This window comes from Macaca mulatta, chromosome 8, assembly GCF_049350105.2.
Source record: "Macaca mulatta isolate MMU2019108-1 chromosome 8, T2T-MMU8v2.0, whole genome shotgun sequence".
NCBI lineage: Eukaryota > Metazoa > Chordata > Mammalia > Primates > Cercopithecidae > Macaca > Macaca mulatta.
This window is the reverse complement of record NC_133413.1, coordinates 9,276,924-9,289,074: the sequence shown is the minus strand read 5'-3', so window position 1 is coordinate 9,289,074 and position 12,151 is coordinate 9,276,924. Positions and strand designations below refer to the sequence as shown.

At 35.8% G+C, this 12,151-nt stretch overlaps 1 protein-coding gene across 1 annotated transcript; it reads right to left on the bottom strand.

Annotated features, from left to right (window-relative positions):
- Window positions 1–1,859: 1,859 nt before the first annotated feature.
- On the bottom strand, window positions 1,860–9,328 carry DEFB130B (defensin beta 130B). Its single transcript, XM_028852324.2, has 2 exons — window positions 9,271–9,328; window positions 1,860–2,041 (listed from the first exon to the last, which is right to left on the bottom strand). The coding sequence occupies exons 1-2, from the start codon at window positions 9,326–9,328 to the stop codon at window positions 1,860–1,862; spliced, it is 240 nt and encodes a 79-aa protein (XP_028708157.1).
- Between the last annotated feature and the right edge of the window lie 2,823 nt (window positions 9,329–12,151).

Genomic DNA, 12,151 nt, shown 5'->3' with positions numbered 1-12,151 from the left:
TTTCTGGACTGATTCTTTTTGTTCCTTATCTTTTTCATTTCCCTTACCTTTTTTTTTTCTTCTTGCTCAGAGATAAAAAAAGTTCTGGCCGGGCGCGGTGGCTCACCCCTGTAATCCCAGCACTTTGGGAGGCCGAGGCGGGTGGATCACGAGGTCAGGAGATCAAGACCATCCTGGCTAACATGGTGAAATCCCGTCTCTACTAAAAATACAAAAAACTAGCCGGGCGCGGTGGCGGCGCCTGTAGCCCCAGCTACTCGGGAGGCTGAGGCAGGAGAATGGCGGGAACCCGGGAGGCGGAGCTTGCAGTGAGCCGAGATCGCGCCACTCACTCCAGCCTGGGTAACAGAGCGAGACTCCATCTCAAAAAAAAAAAAGCAGAAAAAGTTATTTTTGCTTCAGTGAGTTGAGATGTTATATTTATTCAGTGTCAAGTCTCTGAAGAAACTTTCACTAATTCACTAAGATGGAGAATAAGAAATGAGTGATGATTTTTTTTGCTTACATTTAATAGAAAACTTTGGACTTAACGAGGGGAAGATAATTTCATTTCAGGAAGTAATTCATTTGGATTCTAATGTCTTTGGGCTTCAACATAGAGATTGAAGATATTCAATCTTTGAACTTCAATTTATGCCTAGAAATTTTATAAGGAGACTTGTTTATATTCAAATATGGGAAATTTTTCTTTTTTAGCATTTTAATATAGGAGGGTATTTATGACTTTTAAAGTCTCCTAATGTCATTTAATTATCAAAGAATCTCTAATGTGCTACACTGGATAATGGAGTGGCACATAAGATGACAAAGAAGAGAAGATGTGACTTTTCAGCTATGTGTAAAATGTATATGGTAAAAATTGTATTAGAGTATTATTCTGAAATTAGCTTAGAATCTGATCTCAGAGTAATATGCTGTTCGTGAGTGATTCTGAGAAGATATAGAAAAAGCAATGACTAGTATTGAAGAAACAGATCCATGAAGATGAGATTAGAGTTATTTCAATAGACTCCTGACATCTTCTCTACATAGGGAGATAACCCACCTTCCCCTGATTCATTGGCCTTAAGCTTTGCGGTTAAAAAAAAACACAAACTCTTGAATTTTGTTTGTGGGGTAATTTGGCCTCATTCTTTGTTTTCCATCTTTGTGGCACTCATGCCACGTCATACTCCTGGTATCCTTCCTGCCCTTTAATTGTCTTGGTCCCAGAAAATGGAGTTATCTGTTGGAGAGTTTAGAAAGAGCTAACCCGGCATGCTGAGTTAGCAACTCTTCAGCTCTACAGCTCCTCCTAGTGAGCCTACTTGTAGAAAGCAGGTCTTCTCTTCTACTTCTCTAGGGGCAGGGGGCAGGAGAGGCGAGACCTGCTTCAAGTGCTGGAATGACTGGAATGGTCATGTACCTAATTCTCAGGTGCAGTGTTAGCAAGGTTACATGATTAGCAGGCTTTAACCCATATTATCTAAGTAGGTCTCTATTAGTAATGAAAATGATATTTGTTCAGAAGTGGATGAGGAAGAAGGTTGACATTGCACTTCAAATAATCAAACACTGTCTACTGCTACTTCATAATTTTATTGTTTTACATATTTAACATTTTTATCTTTATTTTTCTTAGAAACTTGCATTTTTTATAAATACCTGTAGGGTATGAGTTTCTTCTGTTATTTAGTTTATTCTCATCGTTCTTAAGAGGCTTGCATGTGTCTCAAGAAGAAATGCTCCAGAAGGCAGTCAGTACACGTGCGATTAGGACAACATTTATTTCCAGTCAAGGAAGAATAAGAAATTGGGTTAAACAGGAGTCTGCAAAATTATCCATTCTGGAGTTCAAAGGGCTTAACGTTTGCTCCCACTTAAGGAGATTTTCCTTTGGGAACTGGAGTTGGATAGGGCTCAAGTATCCACCACCTTCTACAACATTTTTTTTCGTCATTACATGTACCAATGGTATCATCTAGTGTGCTGCAGCCTTTGTCTCTGCACACCCCTTTCAAAACAATACACTGTTTTTGTCCTGGAATAACGCCAGTCTTTCCTGCACAGAAAGAGATTTAAGAACATCATTAATTCACTATTGAAAATATACATAAAACAATAAACTCCCAGAAGAATGGCTTTGGGAGAGGAAAGAAAACATTGTCTATATGAAAGGATCAGACACGTAGACAGAAATAGTGCCTTTTTATGGGAAGGGAGCTAAGATTGTAGATTATATACACCTTGGAGGAAATAGCCAACTTCTAAAATCCTTTAAAGGGATTGTCCTCCCCTAGAGCAGTACATTTTGAAATGTGTGGGACCATTTGTTCTTGCCTCCATGCCTAGGGAAGGTGTCTTTGGTATTTAGCAAATAGCACAGCACTGCTACATTTTTCACCTAAGGAATTGTCTTTCACCAAACACCAACAATGCCGCCACTAAGAAACAGCTTCAAAGGAAGTATCTGTCCCTCCATCTTCCGATCTGTGTGTACATCATCCCTATCAAATGGTGCGTGTTCATATCTTCATCTCCTTTCATAGAAAGCCTATCAATCCTTTAGATTTTATCTAAACCGATTTCCTCATTTCAGGACTATGTAAGAAATATCTTTCCTATGTTGCTCAATACCTCATAGATCGATAAGGGATAGATAGATAGATAGATAGATAGATAGATAGATAGATAGATAGACAGACAGACACCTGGAGAAAATTACTCACTGAGCTAAAAGGTATTTTCCCTTAAGTGTATCCATATGTTATCTTAATTCATCTGGTTGTTGAGAAGTGTATGACTAAGGGTGTGCTCTAATTCAGTAGTTTTCTCTATGCTTACTATCCTTTCTCTTACTATCCTTCTCAGCACAACCATAGTTTATGTTTCCTACCGTATATCACAGCAGATGTTATATAAGAAAAACACTTTTGCTGATGTTCATTAACAGACATTAGTTCCCGAACCATCCAGTTAACACACCTGGATCTTATTTTGTTTTTACTGTTGTGTAATATACTACCTCTGGCTTCTTTGCTTCTGTAGATGAGTAACAGTTTGATGGCCTTTTCAGCTCTCAATCTTTTTTTTTGGTTGTTTGTTACTGTTTTGTATTTAAACTAGGCTATCATTATTGTTTCTCCACTCTGTAGAAATAGATCCATAGCCAGAAAAACCAAAACAGCCTTTTGGAACTGAGTGCTCATAACCTGTGCAAGATTGTCTTCTACCTTTGTTAGAAGCTTCAACCTAGTGCAGTCTGGTATTATACTCTACTATCAGACTAGTAGTTCATAAATTCAGGGTTTCTACGTAACAAGAGAATGTCATGATGGGGGAGTTGGGTAATATCTTGTAATATTACCTTTTTTTCCCCAAGATTATTGTGGAAGAGAAAGTGGCTGCCTTTCAGAGAGACCTGAAGTCTCCCCAGCCAGTTGTGGAAGGTGCTGGTTCTACTGCATTGTCTACACAGAACACAGGCTTCATGCTCAGAAGCATAGCAGACCTGTTGCTAGGTGTTGATCTTTTCCCTGATAACTTCATCCATACATTTAACATCTGGCAACATTGTCAGACTTTTTAAATGAAGCTAAAATCAGGGGTTATTAGTACTGGGAAAGATATAATAAGAGGCAGAGTATGGTGTCAAGGAGGCCTATGCATGTGAACTTAGAGGGATCCCATGCAAAATGAGGTGGAATGTGAATCTTCAGCTGAAGCCAAAAGAGTGAACTTCCTCTCAGTAGGGTAGAGATGTTTAACCCACTATACAGTCAAGTTCAGCCTACTGACACAGCATGTAGCCTAAGATAGTGCCGATTCCTCTATTTGGGAGATGTCCCTTGCTTCACTCAAAATGAGGGGAACAATTCATCCTACCAGTGATGTGCTTCTTGCTATATGGGAATCTAAGGAGGTATGCTCTGAGCATGAAGCCTGAAGCTTAATTTAAGGAGGTATACTCTGAGCATGAAGCCAAAGAGTTATAATCGCCCTTTTTACTGATGACTGTGACATATCGTCATGCTAAGGGCACTAGTTTAAGTCAAGAAGATAAGATTAAATTACTTGATTCATATTCAGATTCATAGTCCTCATTCATGAGGAAGGGAATTTCTTCCCAGATATTCACATTTATTTTCAGACTTATTGACAGAAGTATACACACATAGAACATAAGAAGAGAAAGAGAGGCACTCTCTAATACACTTTAGAATTTATTTGACATTAATACGTTATAATGGTTGTATCACATGGCAGTTGGAGAAAGGATGCATATTTAATAAGTGCTTTTGGAAAAAGAAACAATTTAGATGTTCACTTCATATTATATCACAACATTAATTTCTGTGGATGAAGTGAGAAGAACTTAGAATCACACTGAAAAAAACCCTTAATAGCACATTCATCTGCTTTCTAAAAGGATATAAATTTCTTAGCGTTAGAGCTCATTGAGTCAGTAACTTTTAAGTTTTTTTTTTTTTTTTTTTTTTTGGGGTGATGTAGAGGATTTAAATGGAGAGGCTCTTCCTGGAACTTCATCAATCAAAAACTAGAAGCACAGTTTCCTTTTCTCTACATAACGTGAGTTCAAGCTATCTTCTGCTCCTGTCCAATGTCGTGTATTCAGATATTATGTTACTCTCCACAGTCAGTGTAAGAAGAATGCTATAATTTTCTTAATTCTCAGAGAGCTAATGCAGCAATCCAAGATTTATGCCATTCTAACCTCTTTAGACTCATATTCCCAGCACATATATGTTTGTGTGTATATATGAATCTATATGAACTATTCCAATTTTTTATAGGATACCATGGATTCTTTTTTGAATAAATATAAGGATATATAAAAACATATATTCAAGTAGTTATAACTTAATATTCATCAGACATTAAGCTGATAAACTAATATTTCAGATTATGTAGTTTCTTTGGAGAAATTTTTTCATGAAAACAATAATTTTTTTTACTTAATTGGATTTTTTGGGGGTAAAATTGTCTTTAACAAAACTCTTCATGATCCAGCCACTCAATTTTTCTTAAAAGAAATTTTGTTAGATAGAAGTTATATAGGAGTTATAAAGTTTCTAAGATTATCAGAATGCTTCTAGGCAACTGATAAATTCTATATGCCCAACAGTCACAGCAGAGATTAAAATCAGAATTTTTGGAGTGCAGTATTATTAAATTGTATAGACAGCTCAACAGTTAACTATTTAGTACTAAGAGACCATACAAAACTGATAATGAAATTCCTATTTTTCAACTTGAGTGTTCTGGGTCCCACTTGATAATGTGTCCAAGAACATCTCAATATGCACAAGTAAGTCATTTTGACCTTTACATATGGCTTTAATATCCTCTGACACAAGAAACCTGGCTATTCAAAAGTGATTCGCTCCTGTGCAGAATTACAGGACTCTCATTTAATCCTTCTTCCTGGTATAACTGATTTGGGAGGATCAGACAAGGGCTGATATTTCTATTCCCGCAGGAAGGAAGATGTCACAGCCTGAAAGGCAGGCCTCTGAAGGATTCTTGTCATATTTGTGGGGAGAGTAACTCAGCTTTCAACCTCAAATAACCTCTTGTTCTTTGTCCTTTATTTTATTGTGGTGATAACACTGAAAGTGAGATCTACCTTCTTAAGAAATTTTTAAATGCTATAGGTATAATATTGTACAGTCAATCTTTAGAGCTTATTCATCTAATAAAACTGAAAACTTTTACTCATTAAACAGCAACTCCCTATTTCCTCCTCCCTCCCCGGTCCCTGGAAACCACATTCTGCTACCTGTTTCCATGAGTTTGACTGTTTTAAGTACCTCATGTAAGTGGAATCATGCAGTATTTGTCTTCTTGACTGGCTTATTTCATTTAACATAATGTCCTCCAGGTTCATCCATGTTGTCACATATAGCAGAAAACCTCCTTAGTTTCCTCAATGTATAATGAGAAGATTTTGAGAAAAAAGTCTGACAGAAATCAGTTACCATTTTTGTATGGATATCTACACCTATGGATTGATTAAAAACAACATTGACCCAGATTAAAGAGATTTGCTTTTAGCTGCAGTGTTGCTACTACCTATGTGATTTGAGTGAAATCACATTCTTTATCTGTACATGGGTCTTATTGTCTAAAATAAAAACAATTGCCATTCAATTTTGTTCTAATTTGAAGTTATTACCATCACATAATTTCATATCAGATGATACTACAAGTGTATCTGACCTCAATTGTATCTTCTGACCAAAGCTGAGAACCAAATGAGAATTGCATAAGCTCCTTCAGAAGGAGGTAATCATGTGTGAGGCAGATCTCAGCAAATCCACAGATTAGGTAAAGATCAAACAACTGAGTAGCTTTGATTGCACTTAAGAGAATCTCAGAACTGGAACAAGACAAGAGTGCCCTCTCCCACCATCCTAATCAGCACGGTACTGGAAATATGAGCCAGAGCAATCAGCCTTTTGAAATAAAAGGCATCTAAATAGGAAAAGAAGAAGTCAAATTACCTCTTTTTATTGATGATATTATTCTGCACTTAGGAAACTCTAAAAACTCTGCCAAAGCTTCCTGGACCTGATAGACAACTTTAGTAAAGTTTCAGGATGCAAAATCAATGTACAAGATCAGTAGCCTTTCTATACATCAATAATGTTCAGCCCGAGAGCCAAGTCAAGAACGCAATCCCATTTACAATAGCCACACAAAAAATTAAATACCCATGAATACATTTAACCAAGGAGGTGAAAGATCTCTACAAGCGATACTACAATTCACTACTGAAAGAAATCATAGATGACACAAGCAGAAAAATATTCCCTGCTGTGGATTGGAAGAATCAATATTATGAAAATGGCCATACTGCCCAAAGCAATTTATAGATTCAGTGCTATCCCTATCAAACTACCAATGACATTTTTCACAGAATAGAAAAAACTATTCTAAAATTCATATGAAACTGAAAAAGAGCTCAGACAACCAAAATAATCCTAAGCATAAAGAACAACACTGGAGGCATCATCCTGCTTGACTTCAAATTATACTATAAGGCTACAGTAACTAAAACGGCATGGGACTGGTACAAAAGCAGACACATGGACTACTGGAACAGAATAGAGAACCCAGAAATAAAGCTGCACATTTATAACCATCTGCTCTTTGACAAAGTTGACAAAAACAAGCAACGGGAAAAGGACTCCCTGTTCAATAAATGGTGCTGGTATAGCTGGCCGGCCATAAGCAGAAGAATAAAACTGGATGCCTATCTTTCACCATATATAAAAAATTAACTCATGATGGATTAAATATTTAAATGTAAGACCTCAAACTGTAAGAATCCTAGAAGAAAACCTAAGCAACACCATTCTAGATATTGGCCTTGGGGAATAATTTATGACTAAGTACTCAAACACAATTGCAACAAAAACAAAAATTGACAAGTAGAGCTGAATTAAACTAAAGAACTTTTGCAGAGAAAAAGAAAATTATTAACAGGGTAAACAGAAAACAACAGAATGGGAGAAAATATTTGCTAACTATGCATCTGACAAAAATCTAATATCCAGAATCTATAGGGAATTTAAATCAACAAGCAAAAAACAAATAAAGTGGGAAAAAGATGTGAAAAACATGAACAGACTCTTCTCAAAATAAGACATAGAAGCAGCCAGCAAACATGAAAAATAGCTCAACATCACTAATCACTAGAGAAATGCAAATCAAAATGAAAACCACAATGAGAACTATCTTACACCAGTGAGAATGGCTATTGTTAAAAAGTCAAAAAATAACAGAGATGCAGATGAGGCTGTGGAGAAAAGGAGTGCTTACACACTGGTGATGGGAATGTAAATTAGTTCAGCCACTGTGGAAAGCAGTCTGAAGATTTCTCGAAGAACTTAAAACAGAGCTACCATTCAACCCAGCAATTCCATTACTGAGTATATTGTCCAAAAGAAAATAAATCATTCTACTCAGAACATACATGCACTCCTATGTTCATCACAGAACTATTCACAATAGTAAAGACAAAGAATCAATCTATCTAGGTGGTCATCAATGGCGGACTGGATAAAGAAAATGTGGTACATATACACCATGGAATACTATACAGCCATAAAAAAGAACAAAATCATATCCTTTGTAGCAACATGGATGCAGCTGGAGGACGTAATCCCAAATAAATTAATGCAGAAATAGAAAACCAAATAATGCATGTTCTCACTTATAAGTGGGAGCTAAACATTGGATACTCATGGACATAAAGATGGGACACTGGAGACTACTAGATTGCAGAGGGAGGGGAACAAGGATTGAAAAACTGACTATTTTGTACTATGCTCACTACCTGAATGATGGGATCACCATCTTGCCCCAAACCTCACATCACACAACATACCACCATAACAAACCTGCACATGTACCTCCTGAATCTACAATATAAGTTGAAATTATTTAAAAAATAATCTCAGAGATAAAGCAAGGAAGAGATCTTTGTTCATTGACCACACACTATATTTTGAGGGATATGAATATCCCACTATTAACAGTGGAGATAATAATTTTATCAGATCTTACCAGGATCTGGATGAAACACCCTGAAGACGTTCGATTCTATATTCCCTTTTCAGTTTGATTCTACATGTCAATATTTAAACTTCTGAATCATGGACCCTAAGGATGCAATTAAGAGTCTTAAAGTGTTTTCTATATTATTTGTCTTATGCTTAAAATTTTGCCATTGAAGCTTCATGTCAGTTTATTCTTTTTCCAAATTCCCCTGCTCCCAAATTTCTATTGGTCTTTCATAATTTGATGCAAAACTGTCTTGTTGAATTCTGTCTTATTTGCCTAACTGCTGCCCTTTACAAATATTCCTCACCAATAGACTGTATATCACTTCCATTCACTACCAAGTTTGAACCAAGAACTATCATCTTCACTCTCCTTTTTGGAGAGTGAGGCCTTGATGATAGCTATTTGCTGTATTTACTAATCTTTAAATCACATATCAAAGCTTCTATACCCCTAACTCTATTTTGGCCCCGTTTTCTGATTATGGAGCTCTTGAACTCCGATTTTCTGTTGAAAGAACTCCTTGTCCTACTTCTAAATTTTGGCCACATTAGTACCAAAGAAGACAAAACATGTTGGATTTCTGAATTCCTAAGGCTGTGAATTGGGGTCTGAGTTAGGATGGCCACAGTATAATTATCTCAATAGACCTCCTCTGGTCTAGGCATCCCAATAGACTTCTAAAATCATTCACCATCTTACCTTTTGGTATTAAAGTCACAAAGAGGAGGAGAACAGAAATAAGGGAATGGAGTTTCATGGCTGAGTGCCCAATAGAGAGGTGAATGATCAGGGCTGGTGGAACGCAGGGGCTTTTATTTACATCTGGGGGCTTGAGGTTCCTCTTGGTCAGTGAAGCTTAACAATAAGGAAATAAAACAGCTTCCGTTGGAATGTTTCCAAACTCTAGAGTCTCTACATTTGGTGACAAATTAACCTAATTGTAGGAAACCAGATGGTTAACCCTTTCCTTTTTCTATGGCTCTCAATTTCACCAGAGGCTAATTAATACCTTTAATTAATTTTTTTTTTGAATGGGGCCAAGAAGTAAGGCCATGTGAGTACAGAACATCCTTATTACAAAAGTCCTAGGGCTTGTAAGGAAACATTTCCATAATACACACTTTTTTTTTTTTTGCAAGAGGGACAAGAGTATTGCCTAAGGTCCATTTATGAAAAGCTTTTTTTTTTTTTATTAAGTTAGTCCTTAAAAGAGAGGCTGTCACTTGTGTGAGGTGTTCTTAATCACATCTGAAAGGTGGATACACTTAATTCACATTGAAAACAAATATTTTTAATCGTTATTGATCCACTGTATAATTATCTCATACAACAGGACAAGTAAGATCAGGAGACTTGAAAGATAAAAGACAGAGTAAAGTGCGCAGCTCCTGTCAAAAGACTCTGAGCCTATAGCTTAAAGAGATTCCCTAATCTTTCATCCTAACCCACCACATAGCAACAAAACATTGAAAGCTTAAGAGCATGCCTTTAATCAAGAATCAATTGACCAAAATCCAACTTACCCAAAACAAATTTACCTTCTGATCAATTCCTTATTGGCACATTTCCCTGAATTGAAAGTTTTTTAAATTTGTAAACTTTCATATATGGTGTCAATCTTTTTTGAAAAATTCTATATACATAGATAAATAACTTGTATATAGCTTTTATTTGACTACTTTTGATCATTTTCATGTTAGCTGATGTATTTTCGAGCATTTACTAATTTATTTCTTTATTAATAATTTATGCCTTAATAATTTTAGGTTTGCATAAATATTCCAAAAGACTAATATTCAAAATAATTTTTCAAAAGTAGAATAAAGACAGAGAATTTAGACTACCTTGTTTCAAGACAAAGCTACAATAATGAAGACATTGTGATACTGGTATAAGGAGAAACATATAGTTCAACAGAACATAATAGAGAGTGAAGGATAAGACCATCATATGGATGGTCTGTGTGTGTGTATGTATACATATATATATATACATACACACACACACACATACACACACACACACACACACATATATATATATATATATATATATATTTTTTTTTTTTTTTTTGAGACAGAGTCTCACTCTGCCACCCAGGCTGTCATGCAGTGGCACTCAATCTCCTGACCTCGTGATCTGCCTGCCTCAGCCTCCCAATAGCTTCCACTTTTAAGTAAGAGCATGTGGTATTTGGTTTTCTGTTTCTGTGCTAATTTGCTTAGAATAATGGCCTCCAGCTGCATCCATGCTGTTGCAAAGGACATGATTTTTTCTTTTTTATGGCTGCATAGTATTCCACGGTGCATATGTGCAACATTTTCTTTATCTAGTCCACTGTTGATGGGCATCTAGGTTGATTCCATGTCTTTACTATTGTGAATAATGCTCCAATGAACATACACATGCATGTATCTTTATGGTGAAATAATTGATATTCCTTTGGATATATACTAAGTAATGGGATTGCTGTGTCAAATAGCGCTTCTTTTTTAAGTTTTTTGAGAAATCTTCAGACTACTTTCCACTGTAGCTGAACTAATCTATATTTCCACCAGCAGTGTATAAGCATTCCCTTTTCTCCAAAGTCTCACCAGGGTCTGTTATTTTTTGACTTTTAATAATAGCTATTCTGACTGGTGTGAGAGGAGATCTCATTGTGGTTTTGGTTTGCATTTCTCTAGTTATTAGTGATATTGGGCATTTAAAAAAATATGTTGGCTGTCTTTCTGTACAGTTGAACGATGAGAACACGTGGACACAAGAAGGGGAACAACACACACTGGGGCCAGTCAGGGTGTGGGAAGGCGAGTGGAGGGAGAGCATTAGGATAAATAGCTAATGCATGTGGAGCTTAAAACCGAGATGAGGGGTTGATAGGTGCAGCAAACCACCATGGCACACGTAAACCTATGCAACAAACCTACATGTTTTGCACTTGTATCCTGGAACTTAAAGTAAAATAAAAAATTTTTAAAAATGTAGTACAAGAACAAGATAATTAAAATGATACACTAGAAATGTTAAATAGAAAGGAAGGCAATGATGGAGGAATGAAAGAATTGAAGAACAAAAAAGATATAAGATATATAGACAACAAATAGAAAAATGGCAGAAATCCTTCCTTATTAGTAATGATATTCCACGTAAATGAATTAAATTCTACAATTAAAGGCAGAGATTGAGAGGATATATTTACAAACATGATCCAATTATATGTTACCTGTGAGACTCATTTTAGATTAAAATACACAAATAGTTTGAAAATAAAAGAATGGAAAATAATATTTCCTGCAAATTGTGACCAAAAAAGAGCAGAAGTAACTATATTAATATCAGACAAAAAAGACTTTGAAACAAAATTTTTCATAACCAAAAGGATATTATGTAATGTTAAAAGGGTCAATCCATTAATAAGATGTTACAATTATAAAAGGGTCAATCCATTAATAAGATGTTACACCTAATAAGACAGCCCTCAAATACGTATATGCTAATATAACTGAAGAGAGAATAGCTAAAAAGTAATGGATATTTTGATACATTAAATTTAATAATACAGAATAACTAGATAGAAGAG